Below are 17730 nucleotides of genomic sequence, written 5' to 3' on the forward strand. Positions count from 1 at the left end.
TTCTTTTTGTTATTTCAGTGTTCATGAAATAAATATGGACACATACCACGCTGCACCTTGGTCCTCTCCTTCCAACAGACGTTACAGGTGCAACATTTTAGTTTGGTAAAATAATAACACATACAATATTTAGCCTACAAATCCTTGACAATGATATATTATTAAAATATATAAAAAATATTGCAAATTTCAGTAAACAAACCAACATGTAATTGAAAATGGATGTCTGAAACCATGGAATGCCAGCTTTTACAAAACACATTCAGTAAAGCTGTCTGACTTGCCAGACTATACCTGTCAAACACACTGCCCTTCATAAATCACAACATTTACTGAACCATTCATTTCCTTAGTTGTTGTAAGCCCTGTACCCACCCACTGAACAAAACAATTAGATATACCTTCGTTCCAAGGAATAATGGTGACGCAGTCAATCATTCTTAATCCAACTGTATAAAACGCTCGAGGACACAAAAGGGGTTATTTTACCTGACGCCTCAACTACGAAGAACGCACTTTAACCTCCCAGGACGCATCGCCAGACTATCTCTCGCCATGTCCATTGTAGCCAGTAGCAGTAGTAGCCGTAGATATAGCTCAGGTAGCGGTGTCGTTACGAGTAGCCTCAGTTCGTCCGGTGGGATGCAGTTTTCCAGCGGTTTGGGATACGGTAGGTCCCGTATGAGCGTGTCCTCTGTTGGGAGCAGTCGCTCGCCGAGTGTATATGGAGGTGCCGGGGGATACGGCACCCGTATCTCTCAATCTTCTTTCTCTACGGACGGGCCAGGCCAGACCACTATTGTTGCCAACGAGAAGCATACCATGCAGAATCTGAACGACCGTTTGGCCACCTACCTGGAAAAGGTAAGGAAGAGTGATGGGGATGTGGATGGAGATTAGGCGCGCTGCGGGATATTACGCACAGCCCACATTATGGAGACCGAAAGACAAGGCAGAGTGATAACTCTTTTCAAAACACTACATAGTCGATGATACAGAATTGTTTTATTAGAAAGTGATCTTTAATCTTTCTTAGAAAGCATTTTTGTTTTAAATAACCCCTTTCATCAATACTATCCACAATGTTCAATTTAATGTGATAATACAGTAGGCTACAGTAAATTGACCCTATAATATATATATATATAAACAACTTTTACTTAACTTGTAACTTTTTAAAAACGATTTATTCCATCATTGTTTCTAATTGTAAAATTGCTATTGAGAAGAAACAGTAACCTATAGTTTGCCTGGTAAGCTCCAAGGAAAGCCTCATTATTATTAAAAGATACACCTGCATTACTATTATAAATGCACGTTCCTAAATACATAATGAGGACMAGTGGTGTAAAAACTACCCAATTGTCATAAATTACCTTAATAGAAAATGACTCAAGTAAAAGTGAAAATCAAGTAGTAAAATATTACTTATTACTAATATTACTATAAAAGTCCAAGCCTTTGGTTTTATATATACTTTAGTATCAAAAGTAAAAGTGGAAATCATTTCACATTCCTTATATTAAGCAACCCAGACGGCACAATTATTTGTTTACATTTTTTGTACTGATTGTCTGGGGCACACTCCAACACTCTGACATCATTTATAACCAAAGCATGTGTTTAGTGAGTCTGCCAGATCATAGGCAGTAGGGATGACCAGGGATGTTCTCTTGATAAGAGTGTGAATTGGACCATTTTCCTGTCCTGCTAAGCATTCAAAGTGTAATGAGTACTTTTGGGTGTCAGGGAAAATCTATGGAGTAAAAAGTACACTATGTTCTTGAGGAATGTAGTGGAGTAAAAGCAACAGTTGTAAAAAATATAAATAGTAAAGTAAAGTAAAGATACCCAAAATTCTTACTTAGGTAGTACTTTAAAGTATTTTTACTTAAGCACTTTACACCACTGATGAGTACAATGACATAGCAGGATTTGATAATTTATTTTAAATTCCATTATGTTGGGGATTATCTCATGGGAGTGCACAGATTCACATAACGTGATGGGATGCGCCGCAAATGGCCTCCTATTCCCTATGTAGTGCATAACAGGGCCCATAGGGCTCTGGCCAAAGTAGTGCTCTATATAGGGAATATGGTGCCATTTCGGACAGACCCATGAACTGAACTGATTCCCTCCACTCTCTGTGTACACAGGTGCACTCTCTAGAGACAGCCAATAGCAAGTTGGAGTTGCAGATCAAAGRGTTCTACGAGATGAGATCACCGACTCACAAGAAGGACCTCAGTGGGTTCTATGCCACCATCACAGACATCCGCARCAAGGTACTTCTGGGTAATGTAGTCTTAATGTAGCAACCCACTGGGCACACACTGGTTGAATCAACATTGCTTCCATGTCATTTCAATGTAATTATGTTGAACCAACATGGAATAGATGTTGATTTGACGTCTGTGCCCAGTGGGAAGGGAGGTGGGGATAGGATTGAGAGGATGCCAACAGGTTTGTGAAAGAAGAGAGTCACTAGAATGAATTACAGTGCATTCGGAAAGTATTCAGACCTCTTGACTATTTCCAGATTTTGTTACGTTACAGCCTTATTCTAAAATGTATTAAATCGTTCCCCCCCCCCCCGTCATCGATATACACACAATACCCCATAATGACAAAGCAAAAACAGGTTAGTAGATATTTATGCAAATTTATAAAAAATCAAAAACTGAAATATCACATCAACATAACTATTCAGACCCTTTACTCAGTACTTTGTTGAAGCACCTTTGGCAGCGATTACAGCCTCGAGTTTTCTTGGGTATGACGCTACAAGCTTGGCACACCTGTATTTGGGGGAGTTTCTCCCATTCCTCGCTGCAGATCCTCTCAAGCTCTGTCAGGTTGGATGGGGAGCTTCGCTGCACAGCTTCTTTCAGGTCTCTCCAGAGATGTTCGATCGGGTTCAAGTCCGGGCTCTGGCTGGGCCACTCAAGGACATTCAGACACCTGTCCCGAAGCCACTCCTGCATTGTCTTGGCTGTGTGCTTAGGGTCGTTGTCCTGTTGGAAGGTAAACCTTCGACCAGTCTGAGATCCTGAGCGCTCTGGAATCGGTTTTCACCAAGGATGTCTCTGTTCTTTGCTCCGTTCATCTTTGCTTCGATCCTGACTAATCTCCCAGTTCTTGCCGCTGAAAAACATACCAAAGCATGATGCTGCCACCACCATGCTTCACTGTAGGGATGGTGCCAGGTTTTCTCCAGACGTGACGCTTGGCATTCAGGCCAAAGAGTTCAATCTTGGTTTCATCAGACCAGAGAATCTTTTTTCTCATGGTCTGAGAGTCTTTAGGTGCCTTTAGGCAAACTCCAAGTGGGCTGTCATGTGGCTTTTACTGAGGATTGGTGGAGTGTTGCAGAGATGGTTGTCCTTTTGGAAGGTTCTCCCATCTCAACAGAGGAAGTCTGAAGCTCTGTCAGAGTGACCATCGGGTTCTTGGTCACCTCCCTGACCAAGGACCTTCTCCCCAGATTGCTCAGTTTGGCCGGGCAGCCAACTCTAGGAAGAATCTTGGTGGTTCCAAACTTCTTCAATTTAAGAACAATGGAAGCCACTGTGTTCTTGGGGACATTCAATGCTGCAGAAATGTTTTTGTACCCTTCCCCAGATTTTTACCTCGACACAATCCTGTCTCAGAGCTCTACAGACAATTCCTTCGTCCTCATGGCTTGGTTTCTGCTCTGACATGCATTGTCAAATGTGGGACCTAATATAGACAGTTCTATGCCTATCCAAATCATGTCCAATCAATTGAATTTACCACCGGTGGACTCCAATCAAGTAGTAGAAACATCTCAAGGATGATCATGGGAAAGAGGATGCACCTGAGCTCAATTTCGAGAATCATAGCAAAGGGTCTGAATACTTACGTAAATAAGGTATTTCTGGGGGTTTTCCTTCTGAAAACCAGTTTTCGCTTTGTCATGTTGGGGTATTGTGTGCAGATTGCTGAGGATTTAAAAAATTTTTTTTTTTTGAATAAGGCTGTAACGTAACAAAATGTGGAAAAAGTCAAGTAGTCAGAAAAATTTCCGAAGGCATTGTAGGTAAGTGCTAGATTAGAGGTGTAATTCCTATAGTCTTTCAGTACTTATCTTGTTGATTGTCGAAAAACTGTCCTGTTGTATATGAATGAACAGTAGACATGAACCAGATCTGCTGATCTAAACACATGATATCCCATACATAGTTGACTCTGTTATTACATTCCATTGACTGTGGCTGTCCTCCTGTTCCTAGATCCATGCCAGGTCTGTGGAGAACGCTCAGATGATCCTGCGGGTGGATAATGCCAGAGTTGCAGCTGATGACTTCAAGATGAAGTAGGTGCACTTCCTGTTTGTACTGTACACAGCCTCTGTGAGTGTACTGTTTCTGTTTGTAGCTTTGGCCTATAGGTTTGAGATTGAGTAGATCCAATCCTCCCAGATCTACAGAAATGTTTATGGGGGTATGCAGAGGCTATGGATCAGTTTATGGTTGGGCAAGTTGCATCTTGTTTTGTTGTGAGAAGGAACTAATTGCCTAAACCCCTGTAGGTTAGAGACGGAGGCTAACATGCGTATGACGATGGAAGGGGATGTGGCTCGTCTGAGAGGAGTGCTGGACAGCTTTATGCTCACCAGAGGAGACTTGGAGATGCAGATTGAGGGGCTGAAGGAGGAGCTGGTCTACCTCAGGAAGAACCATGAGGAGGTAACCTCCTCAAGTCTTAATTCTTGTGCTGTTGGCTAAAGTGCCAATATGCCAGGACAGCCACATGTGGTTTTTCATTTGGACACAATGGCTTYCCTTGTAGTTTTTGTAATATTTTTGCACTTGAATTTATTAATTAATTCTCAGTGAGTTTGAAACATTTCCATGTTTGCCCACAAGGCGGCAAAACCCACCCCCAACAAATCTAGGGCAACTTCTCTGTTATTTGTCCTCAAATATACGGTAACTGATTGTTTTCAGGTGCTTTTGCCCTTCCCTGTGTATACGTGAACTACACATCTCAGGTATTATAGCACAATTTGTGCCCCTTTTCCTGTTGTTAGGAGATGCATTTGATGCGGACGCAGCATTGTGGTGCTGTGAATGTGGAGATGGACTGTGCTTCCTCAGTGGACATGAGCAAGGTGCTGGAGGAGATGAGGACCCAGTATGAGGGCATGGTTACGAAGAACCAGAGAATGCTGCCAAGTGGTTTGAGAGCAAGTGAGGCAACCTCTGAAAATAGGACAGGGGGCCTCGAAGGGTGGCATGGGTCTCTAAATGTGTTTTGTAAGAGCACAATTACATGTATTTTGTGAAGTGGTACTATACTGACTAATACAGTGTGTGTGTATGAGGTGCTTCAGAGCCAGATCACCACCAGCACCACAGAGGTGAAGACCTCTTAGTCCAGGTGACCGACCTGAAGAGACCTTCCAGAGCCTGGAGATTGAACTGCATGCCTGCTCACTCAGGTATGATGTCAAACCATCTTAGTGAATCAGCATCCCTAAACATTCCATTTCTCTTTACCCTATCTCTGTTCCTAAAACATGGAATTCCTTTAGGTCTTTAAAGGAACATTACACTCCAAAATCAAAGTTTGTTAGATGTTCCAGACCTCCACAGTGGTCTAATGTCAAGTGTCTAACCGCTTCATGCACACCCAGTCAATCATCTCTACCCTTCTTCATCTCCCTCTTTATACATTCTACTACCCTCTCCCTCCTTCCTCTCCTTTCTTCATCCCTTACAAACATAAACACATTCCTAGAAGGGGTACCTGAGCAGAGCGTCGCTTGATATAAATGGCCGCTACAGCTCCCAGCTGAGCCAGCTGCAGGTTTGTATCAACAGCATGAGGAGGAGCTGCAGCAGCTCAACGTCAGCATCCAGCAGCAGGCCTCCGAGTACCAGATCCTCCTGGACATCAAGATGAGGCTGGAGATGGAGATCGCCTGAGTACAGGAGGCTTCTGGATGGAGAGGGATTCAGTGAGAGGGATAATGATTGGCAGGAAAGAGAGGGAGGGGAAGGGATGGGGGTGACAGCTGTTTATTGGCACCTCATTGCAAACACAGGTGAAAAAGTACCCAACTGTCATACTTGAGTAAAAGTAAAGATACATTAATGGAAAATGACTAAAACAAAAGTATGCTAAAATATGCTTAAGCATCAAAAATAAAAGTATAAATCATTTCAAATTCCTTATATTAAGCAAACCAGATGGCACCTTTTCTTGTTTTAAATTACGGAAAGCCGGCACACTCCAACACTCTGACATAATTTACAACCAAAGCATGTTGGTTTAGTGAGTCCGCCAGATCAGAGGCAGTAGGGATGACCAGGAATGTTCGGTTGATAAGTCTGTGAATTGTACTATTTTCCTGTCCTGCTAAGCATTCAAAATGTAACAAGCACTTTTGGGTGTCAAGGAAAAGTACAATATTTTTACAAGCAACGTAGTGAAGTAAAAGTAAAAGTAGTCAAAAATGTAAATACTTAAGTACAGATACCCAAAAATGACTAAGTTACACCACCGATTGCAAACTAGTTGAAAGATGTGTGTTGGTGAGTTTAGCTAACCGTGAGTGTTCTTCCACTTTGTGTCTTCCAGTAAGCATGTGGAGACCAGACAGGAGGTCAGGAAAGTGATCGTGGTCGAGAAGGTCCAGGAAATACAACAAAGTCAAGAAGTGGTGGAAGGTGAGCAAGCAGAGAATAATTAATCAAATGAATGAATCAATGAAAGAATCAAGTGTTGTTCCCATAATACACACAATTAATAATGAATGAATTCCATGTATGGCTCTTTCCACAGAGTATAATCCACACATGCAGAAGCGGGTGAGGGTGATCGTGGAGGAGATGGTGGATGGGAAGGTGGTGTCCACCTCAGTTGATGAGAAGGTCCAGGATATTAACTAACTGAGAAGGTCAGATAGTTCTGGGATYTGGTGAAGCGGTAACGGACCAAACATACCCCTGGACCACACATACYCCTGGACCACCCATACCCCTGGTGACGGGTGTTCAAGCCCCATCTATATATAAATAAATAATGTCATGGCTGCATACTGTAATATTTCCCTTTTGACAGGATTGCATCAGCTGAAAGATAACTGATGTAATTTACTCATGTTACCTTATAACTCTTATATGGATCTATCATGTTGCCAATTTAATATTATTTCTMGTGTGCTTTTCCTTTTGTTCCATTTGTTGCCACCAGGTGGCGTCTCTCATTTTATCATCTTTGGCCAGTGCAATTAAAAGTGAAAATGATTGTGTGAAAAGTGGAAACAGATTATTCCAGTTACGTAAGTGACATCAGGGAAAATATGATTTACGTCATCAGCCATTATAAAGCTATTTTAGCTCCATTATATCCTTCCAGGACCACAAGCTATGTATGTTCTCTGCACTCTATGACAAGGTTAAAATCCATGTTCTGTAGGGTTATGACACTGACACTACATGTTACATTTGGCTGTTGATTAGGCGCTGATATCATAATTGAGCGTGCGTTGTTGTCCTCTAAAAAGCTGAAAAGAAACACCTTTACAGCAGTGGCGGTCGGTGCCATTTAAGATGAGGGAGGATGACAATTGTTTTTATAAGCTTGGYCTTATTTCTATTGCAGCATATTGGATGACTGTCATTCATATTCCATTCACCCAGTTCAATATAACAATGACAGGTTAAGGCTTCTACATGAAGCTCACATTTTCCCTATAAACGTCATGAGGTAGCTACAAGATAGTCTATGAATGAAAGTTTACAACTGTTATGGGATTTTGATGAATAATGACTAAATTATGTATACATTTAGCTTAAAACTATAACTAAACAGAATACTACTATGTTACTGTATGGATGTCTGAACATTATTCTAATCATAGTGCTGAATATAATGTGTGTAATTTTAATCAAGAATTAAAACAAGGACTGTCTGTTCCTTGTTAGAAACGAATGGAGTTATCATCAGACAGGCTGGAATGCTGTGTTCCTTACAGGACATTCTGTCTCTACCCAGGGAGGGGAGAGACCTTGGGCTGGTCGTAGATTGTTTAACAGGTGGCAGACAATGTAAGAAGGCTTGTGAACTGTATTGCCATTGTATCCGAGAGGAGGAAGGACATTTTAAAACCTATGACGTCATTTTTATTATATAACCTGATGTAAATTGTACTATGATCAGTATTCTCGAGAATAAACACTATTGATTGATTGATTTTGAGACTGGTTTCTGTCCATTTTATGCAAATAAGTATCTTACAAATTCTTATGAATGGGCAGAGTGTTTTAATTGAATTGGTTGATAAACATATAGGAATGAAATTCCTTTAACAACAACGTAGGTGCACCAGAGAAAACATTTGAGGTGACAGACAGTGACACATTTAACTTGCACACTATTGCCTGCATCTAGCTGATCTAGGGTGTAATCATTAGACCAACAGTGGCAAACGAGAGTTTCTACTGGCCGAATTCAGGTATGTTTATCCCCGTTTTGTTCGCTTCCGTTTAAGAAAAGTTTTTCAACAGAATCGGCAGAATGACTCCTGAGTGGCGCAGTGGTCTARGGAACAGCATCACAGTGCTAGCYGTGCCACTAGAGATTCTGGGTTTGAGTCSAGGCTCTGTCGCAGCCRGCTGCGAACGGGAGACCMATGGGGAGGCGCATAAATTGGCCCAGCGTCRTCCGGGTTAGGGGAGGGTTTGGCCGGCAGGGATGTCCTTGTCCYATCGCRCACTAGCGACTCCTGTGGCGGGCTGGGCGTAGTGCACGCTGACACAGTTGCCAGGTGTACAGTGTTTCCTCTGACACATTGGTGCGGCTGGCTTCTGKGTTAAGTGGGCATTGTGTCAAGCAACAGTGCTGCTTTGTTGGGTTGTGTTTCGGAGGACTCTCRACATTTGTCTCTCTTGAGTCCGTACGGGAGKTRCAGCGATGAGACAAGACTGTAAGTAACAATTGGATACCATGAAATTGGGGCGAAAACAGGGTAAAAAAATGTTTATAATAAAAAGAATCGGTGGAATGAATACACCCCATATCATGTGAAAACACAGTTCACTTTCATAGCAGCCACGTTGCATTCCTTCTCACATCTACGTGCTTTCCTCCTCTCACCTTTTCCCTTTGCTTGTGGACTTCAATGCACAACACATCAGCTATCTGGGACCAGGGGRAAAAAACAGCCTACATCGTAGTCACCATATTAGGTGAAGTAACATCATAGTCAACATAGCTAATAGAAGTAATGCGTTAGTAAACCCGCAACAAAATATGCAGTACAGTGTACAGACAATAAGCAATTTAGCAGTTACACCGGGGGATCCCGGTGGCAACAAATTAATAACAACCAAAAGCTAAGTAAAAGCTAAATAATGAAAGTGAAACCAAAAAATACTTCTCTCTCTAAGGGGGTGAGAACCATGAGCCTAGGTTTTGTATTGAAGTCAATGTACCCAGAGGAGAACAGAAACTAGCTGTCYACTGGCTACACCATGGTGCTGTTGAGGCTACTGTAGACCTTACTTGCATAACAGTGTTTTAAATCAATMATTTGTTGACGTGAATATATTCAGTATAGTTTTATCTAAACATGATAACATTTGAAATGTTTCACAATTTAAATTTTTATGAAATTCACTGAGGAKGATGGTCTTCCCCTTCCTCCTCTGAGGAGCCTCCACTGATTGAAACAAAGTATGTGCAGAGAATCAGTCKGTACAGTTTCAGCAGAGAAAGTTTCAGTTACATATATATACGTTTAAACAGCTAAGAGTATGACATGGAGTAGCTCTGGTCCAGGGCGTTACATGCAGCTTGAGCCATCAAGGCTCAAACCAGATATAAGGCCTTGGACCAGAGCTTGACACAGTAAAGGCAGGTTTGTCATGCAGAGATATATTGGGCCTCATTCCCCATCATTCAAAACGTTTTAGAAGTTCTCCACAGTGGTAGTAATTGCATCCATAACTGCAAGACTTGATTACTTATTCAATTTCGAGCGTTACAACAATCTTTCCTCTCGTCAACAGGTGATACATAAGAACCATTACATTTTCAGCTAACATCTTTATGTGCCTGGTCCATTACTTCAAGCTTAAGTTAATTTAACAGAATGGGCCCTGGTCAAAAGTAGTGTACTATATAAAATAGGGTGTCATTTGTGATGTAGCCGAGGGTTGTCTGAAAGCAGAGGTGTCTTCTGGTCCTAGCTATATCTTCCTCATCTGAGCCATCAGCTCCTCTAGACTCGGTTCCGTCTCCCCTAAGAGGAAAATGTTTCATGGTCCATGTCCAAATAACTTCACAGATCTTCATTGTAAATTGTTTAAACACTGTTCCCCATGTTTGTTCAATGACCCATACACAATTAATGATCATGCGGGGTAGCATCTCACAGCAAGAACTGGCAAATCTGGTGCAGTCTATTTGAGGCAAGGAAGATGCACTGCAGTACTTAATGCAGCTGGTGGCCACACCAGATACTGACTGTTACTTTTGATTTTGAACCCCCCCCCCCCTTGTGTGTCAGGACACATTATTCTCATTCTGTTTGCTTGAAAATAAACGCAGTTGACAGTGAGATGTGACTGTTCGCTGTTGTAAACCTGGAGCGTTAGGCTAATGGCAGTGACCATTTCAGAAATTGGCGCCGTTTGCAGTATCGTGCCTCCTAGAAGTCGGCACGGAGTCGGGTCCACTGGTATCGTTGGTCTCCCCGCCTGGCGCTTGTCTCCAGTCTGTTCGGTCTGCTAGATGTTCTCAGTCATAGGAAGGTCACGTGGGAATCACGACTCGCAGGTGAGCAAGAAACAGAGACCCTGTATCTGGATGGAGTGTGCGACAAAGAGGTTTTAAGACAAGCACTGAGAACGGTAACGTTGAAACCTACTGACGCGTTTTGGGACAACAGCCCAAATAAAGTTGAAAATCAAGAGATGGCGGACTACCGCAACAGCAAATCCGTTGGGGGAGTTCAATTTAGATGAACTCTTTCGGCACATGAGGAAGAATATAAGAACTGTTTGCATATTGTGCCGTCACTGGGGGCAACTTCTTTTGTGTAACTGAATCGCCCGCAACGAGTAGCGGTTCAGAGGATAAACAACCGAATAGAGATATAGGAAAGGACAGGGAGCATGAGGCTGCACTGGGCTAAGTCTTACTAAAGTATAGGCGAGGCGAGGCCACGTGACGAGAGAGCATGGGAGCAGTCGGCGGAAGATATACACGCAGTGAAGACGCAAGGGGGCGAGCGAGCCAACGGACATAAACATGCAAGACATCTGCAAGGGTGTGGATCACACGTCCAGAGATAGCTCAGGCGCAGCTCCAGCCACCTTGTCGCACATAATTATCTTCTCAGTGGATCATAAATACTCGGCAATCGGCACAGCAGCGAGGCACGCGAAGGGTAGTGTCCGGGTTGCTAAGTATCCTAAGGCACCACGATAATAAAAGTATGTCTTTTTATCTTTTCCGCCTAAATTCACGAACACCGTTTGGGATAAGCCCTTCTCAGCACTCGGATAGTCTAGAGAGTAGTTGCGTGTTACACTCGACGCTTAGGTAGAGATCCATTCGAGATTTGAACAATAATTGCATATAAAAGATTTGGATATGGCTTTCCCAATAATAATATTCGTTCCCTGATCTAGAGCGTGTAAGATCACATAGAGTGGAAGTGACAGAGAAAATATATCATGCAACCATCTTTAACTAATTAAGATCCTTTTATAGATATTAGTATAATTTTAATTTGAGATTTAATTGGGTAGCTCTAACTCTTTATGTCCGAAATCCATTGGTATCGAATGCAAATTAACGAACAACAAAAGAAACTATATTATTTTTTGACGGATTTGTGATTCCACCCACGCCAAGTTACGTACGCAAGTAAAACGACGATGCATGCAGATTACAGTAGAAAGATCGTAGCATGCCTAACATGAATGCCTATTCGGAAATTATCGTACGCCCGCTTCGAGATCTTTAAAGACCGCAACGGATTGGAGCGAATACCCACCCAATTTCCCACGCGTCTAAGTTAGAGGTGGCCGCCAGATGTTCATGCGTAGCGCAAAGCAGGACTGATAAAGGGAATCGAACACGCGTGATTACAACAAGAGTCATCGGCAACAGGGCAATACAACGATCTGACAGTCAACAGGTTGATGGTGGTATTGTTATACCTTCCGGACTAGACATTTCCCTTCCAGTTAACACCATTTTCTAAGTGAGTGATGTGTCTTTGTGTGCGTTAGCTGGTCTTTCAGATTGCCAACGGCCTCTCATCTTCAGGCTTGCTGGCTCCCGAAGTTATCGCAGACGAGCAATTACAGGCAATAAAAAGTTAAGAGATAATAATAACAATAATAATTTAAAAACAATTGTAGATGGGTATAATTTGTTTTTATGTATACAAATGGGTATAATTTATAATATTTTAAAATTACTAACTGGTAATTTTGTATGCATTTATTTGACATTGCATCGCTGCTTCTGGGGGGATTCTGGTAAGATGCCGCAAAGTCGGCGCTGAATTCCGGTAGAGGGAAATGGCCCGATGTACTTGGGCCGATCTTGGGCATTCATTCATTTTGATTCCGGCCGAGTCAGACACCCGAAATCGGCCGATTCAATCAGTTTCCGGCCCCCGGCAGAGGGAAGCTCCGTCCGTATTCCCAGGCGAATTGGCTATATGAGCAGGTTCAATTAACAACAGCCTTACCTGAAATCTGCTTTTCTACTACTGGGACAAGTCTCCTGATGCCCTTGAGTGGCCTGGACTTGAACCCGATCGAACATCTCTGGAGAGACCTGAAATAGCTGTGCAGCGACGCTCCTCAATTCAACCTGACAGAGCTTGAGTTGATCTGCAGAGAAGAATGGAAGAACCATGGAAAAAGTCAAGGGGTTTGAATATTTTCCAAATGCACAGTGCCATTTTCCTCATTTTGTTAACAGCTTATTCTAAATTTGATTAAAATAGTTTTTTCCCCCTCATCAACTACACACAATACCCAATAATGACAAAGCAAACAGGTTTTTAGAAATGTTTGCACTTTTCTTAAAAGTAAAACTAAAATATTCATTAACATAAGCGTAGTGGCTAAATTGTCCAATATAATTGTTCCAATACAAATTCCATTCAAATCATTTAGCCACAATGGAGAGTGGTGAAATGTAGTCTAGACATAAATCCAATGTCCAGAGTTTGTTTCAAGTTGAAAATGAATAATACATTGTGTGTTCTCTGGATACAAAAAGTATATAATCTTCTAAAACGAATTCTGATCATCTAGGGTCTGTTGTTTCAGGACAGAATGGAGCACCTGGCGAATCACCCGAAGAGCCTTTCCTAGACTCCTCCATGGGTGGACGCCCCAGGGTGATTAAAACTCTGTTGAATTTCTCACGTCGTTTCACACTTCGATAGTAGATGCATCCTGGATCTTGCCTTGGTTTAAAGCATATAGAGCTTCTCTGAGTTCTCTCTCAGTACCAACAAAGTTAGTTCCATTATCAGATCTTACGGGTTGTACGTGTCTTCTTCTGCACATAAATATTCTTATGGTGTTGATACACGAGTCTGTGTCAAGAGAGTAAGCAATTACAATGTGTATTGCTCTACTGGACATACATGTAAAGATCACTCCATATCGTTTAACATCTCCTCTTCCTCTTTTGATTTCTGTAGGACTAAAGCAATCCACACGTATATTGGTAAATGGTGGGATGCCTGGCATGATCCTTTCAAGTGACTAATCTGCCATCTTCTGCTCACAAATCTGGCCTCTTTGACTTCGGCACACAACACACAGATGATCTTCCTTGCTGCAGAGTTTGCATTGGTGATCCAATACCTTTGACGGAGAAGTGAGAGCATGTGATTCCTTCCACCGTGTCCTGTTTGTTGATGTATGTGGCGGAGGATAAGTGTAGATATGTCAAGGTCTTTGGAAAGAATGACAGGGTGCTTAACTTCTTCAGGCATAGCTGCCTTACACAGCCGTCCTCCGACTTTGAAAACTCCATCCACCAACACTAGATCCAACTCATAAGTGATACTTCCTTTGTTGACTGTAGACGGCGTCATTGTCAAAGTCAAGAGCTCCTCTGGGAATCTTTGTCTTTGGGTGAAGCAAATGATCGCCTCCTCTGCTTTCAACAGTTCGTCCAAACTTACAGTTTGACCACTGAATGTTGTCTTGTGGGCTCGACTCTTGTCTTTCACCATCTGGTTCCGTGAGCGTGTGTGTATGCTGGTGAGATTGAGATATAACTAGATATATTTTCTTTCCTGTACAAGTGACTAACACTTTTTTCACTTTCAGGAACCAAGCAACTGCAATCTTCAACTACATCCAAGTAGAGAAATAGCTTGTTGGTGGAATTTTCAATCTCATTGACAGTAGCACTGCACACAACAATAGTATTTTTAATCTCAGGGTCAGCAAATGTGAGGGAAACTTAGTTCATGTGTTCCAGGGGCCACTGCACTTCTGGTTTCCAAAGAAACGTTGGGCCAYGGATCCACCTTTTGCACTCCAGAAACTTGTTTCCACTCAGTCCTCTAGATGCATCATCAGCAGGATTTTGCCTAGTATCCACATACCTCCACTGTGATACGGATGTGCTCTCTCTGATAACTGAGATCCTAWTTGAAACCTTGTACGCTCATTGGCTATGCACTTGAGCACTGACTGGCTATCTGTCCAGAACACAGAGTCGTGCAACTTCAGCTATAGCTCTGTATGCAGCATCTTGTCCACTTTTACACTCAGTACTGCAGCAGCCAGCTCCATGCGAGGGATGGTTATCTCCTTCAGAGGTGCAACTCTGGCCTTCCCCATGACAAGAGATACATGAACATCACCCCTTTGATTCATCAGTCTCACATAGCTTACTGTTCCATAACCTAGCTCACTGGCATCTGAGAAATGGTGCAGTTGAGCTTGAGTGGGTGGCCCAAAGTTAGTTGGCTTAAAACAYCTTTCAATCTTAAAGTTKACAATTTTTTCCAGATCCCGAGTCCATTTCTTCCACTTTTCAGAGAAACACCTGGGGATATTCTTATCCCAGCCACAGCTTCTTCTGCACAGCTCCTGTAACAGCAGTTTGGCAGGCAGGGTGAAGGAAGCGAGGAAGCCCAAGGGATCATAGACAGAACTCACCATGGATAGAATTCCTCTACGTGTGTGGGGTTGGTCTTTTATGGTAACATTAAAAGGTAAATGTGTTGCTCTGCACACACCATTGTACTCTCAGTGCTCTTTCAATGGGAAGTTTGTCTCTKTCCAAATTCAACTTTCACCTCTTTAGCTCCTTCAGCTTCTGAGATGGAGGCTGGTACAGTTCGGCTATTGCTCACCCACTTGGAGAGATGGAATCCTCCTTTATGACAAGTAGCTGTGATATCCTTGGAAAGTTGTATTGCCTCCTCTTCAGCAGACACAAATTTCAGGTAGTCATCAACATAAAAATGATTTCTGATTGTGTCAACCACCTACGGATGACAACGTTCCTCTGAAGTCTTATTTAATGCATAGCTTGCAYAGCTGGGTGACGAGGCAGYTCCAAACAGATGTACACTCCTGCGATACTCACCAGGTGAGAGGCTAGTGTCACCTCCAAGCCACCACAGGAACCTCAGGAAATCAACATCACTGTGTGATACCTTTACCTGGTGAAACATTGCTTGTACGTCAGACCATCATTGCTACAGGCCCCTGGCGGAATCGTGTGAGCGGACGTACGAGACTGTTAGTCAGATCTGGGCCTTTGAAGAAGCTCGGAGTTCAGTGAYGTGCCTTTGTATGTAGCAGCACAGTCAAACACGACTCTGATTGTCCCCTTCTTTAGGTGATATACCCCATGGTGTGGCATATACATAACTTTACCATCTGTACGCTCTAGTTGCTCTTCTAGCACTCTCTCAGCATACCCCTTGTAAATGACATCAGAGAGGAAACTCCTTATGTAAGTGTAGCCATACACTCAAATGTACCCACTAWTCACCCAAAAGTTTGGGCGCTTGYTAGGCTGCTTKACATAACCAAGTGCGTATTTTCTACGCTGTACTGTAGTCTTGAGGCTGCGCGAGTGCTTTGATCCTATGCGTCCTTCCAAACAATCCAGTTTTTAAATTCCAACAAAGTATTTTCCAGCGGAGTATTTTGACTAAGTGAAGCGGCTAAATGGCTAATATAACTGTCAAAATACATTTTCCATTCTAATCGTACGCCATGCATAATGGATACTTGGTGCCATTCTGCATTCAGGCGGAGCACATCAATATTCTAATCATTCACCTGGAAATGTGAGACAATAAAGTATAACTCAGACATTCAATAGTGGTTGTTGTTACAGAAGTCTACAATCCTGTCATAACACCTGTATCCAAGGCCCAGGTCCACCAACTCTAACTTCCACTTGCATTGACATGAATCGATCATTAAATATGCCATGGATTAAGTGGCAAGTTGTCCATCACTTAGAAACACATTTGAAACACGAAGGCACCATATCATTACTGTTGTTCTTAATATAGACCTACACTCTAAAAATGAGGGGTTCAACAAGGGTTCTTCTAAGATCCTCAAAGTTATTTGAAGAAACTTAGGGTTCTTGACACTGAACATTTTCCCCAAAAGGTTCTTCCAAGAACCCCATAGGAGRTGTTCATYGAGGAACCTCCTTAGTTGGTGKRGGTTCTTGCAAGAACCTAACTGCCCGACTGAAACATTTGGATGTGATTTAGGAAGGACAGCAGGTGCAGGCACTTAACTGAAACAAGTATAGATCTCCTAAATTTAAGGTAAGGTTTGTCCCTTGTGTGATCTACATTTATATTGTTTGATGACAGATGTTGTCTTTTCATATTTGTGCAAATTTTTCGAAAACAGAAAATTGACAATTTAATGGCTATCAAATCAACAAAGCGGTAAGAATATGTATGCTATTAGAAAAATGTTGAAGGCTAGCTGTATTGGGTGCAGATGACTGAACTGYTCACTTGTGTGTCTTTAGGTATACAGAGGAGGCATACAAAGGTATGTCAATTAGTAWTGGTATGTTATGCAGATCACATGTACCATCCTCCTCCCTTACCTCTTCAATKAAAATCCCATAGGCCTCTACATTATGGACAAGGTATGTAAAACCATTATCAAAACAGCTTTTTCATTCATATTTACCACAAAAATCAAGGTATGAATACTGTCGTGTGCATGTTTTGTTAAACATCTGTATAGTTAAACAATTCTGGATTCACAGACTTCACTCTCACTACACCTCTGATGAATATAACAGGAAACCTGTTCAATCACCATGCACTGCAAAATCATTCTGGCTATGGATACGGAGAGCATCAACACATTAACATCAACACGCCAGAGAATATACCAATTGGACTTGAGGCTCTGCTCGGAGTTGACCTCATATTTATATTAGTTTATTCAGCTTTGCCACTAAAATCAACCTTTTAAAGAGTTCTTCGAAGAACTTATAGGGTTCCCCCACAGTTTCAATTTGAAGAACCCCTAAAGGATACTGCCGGAACCTTTTCTTTTTAGAGTGTAGTTATACAATTTGACAGTGATATCGTTAAAGCGAAACCTAAACAACCGATGAGAAAAGGTTAAGTGGACAGTGTGTGATGACGTACGTCCTCCAGTCTTATCTGGACTAAAGGGAGAATCATTGACAGTGACCAAC

General features: G+C 42.2%; 1 protein-coding gene and 1 long non-coding RNA gene across 2 annotated transcripts; both read left to right on the top strand.

The window, feature by feature from the left end:
- The first annotated feature begins 231 nt into the window (after positions 1 to 231).
- On the top strand, positions 232 to 5954 carry LOC111982316 (keratin, type I cytoskeletal 16-like). The gene is made up of 6 exons (XM_070433773.1): positions 232 to 864; positions 2160 to 2288; positions 4257 to 4339; positions 4556 to 4712; positions 5057 to 5212; positions 5814 to 5954. The coding sequence occupies exons 1-6, from the start codon at positions 556 to 558 to the stop codon at positions 5952 to 5954; spliced, it is 975 nt and encodes a 324-aa protein (XP_070289874.1). The 5' UTR covers positions 232 to 555.
- Positions 5955 to 6606: 652 nt separating this feature from the next.
- On the top strand, positions 6607 to 8232 carry LOC139022726 (uncharacterized). The gene is made up of 2 exons (XR_011473765.1): positions 6607 to 6698; positions 6814 to 8232. It is a non-coding gene; the product is annotated as an uncharacterized lncRNA (long non-coding RNA).
- The last annotated feature ends 9498 nt before the right edge of the window (positions 8233 to 17730 follow it).

Source organism: Salvelinus sp. IW2-2015, linkage group LG21 (assembly GCF_002910315.2).
Source record: "Salvelinus sp. IW2-2015 linkage group LG21, ASM291031v2, whole genome shotgun sequence".
In the NCBI taxonomy this organism is placed as follows: Eukaryota; Metazoa; Chordata; class Actinopteri; order Salmoniformes; family Salmonidae; genus Salvelinus; species Salvelinus sp. IW2-2015.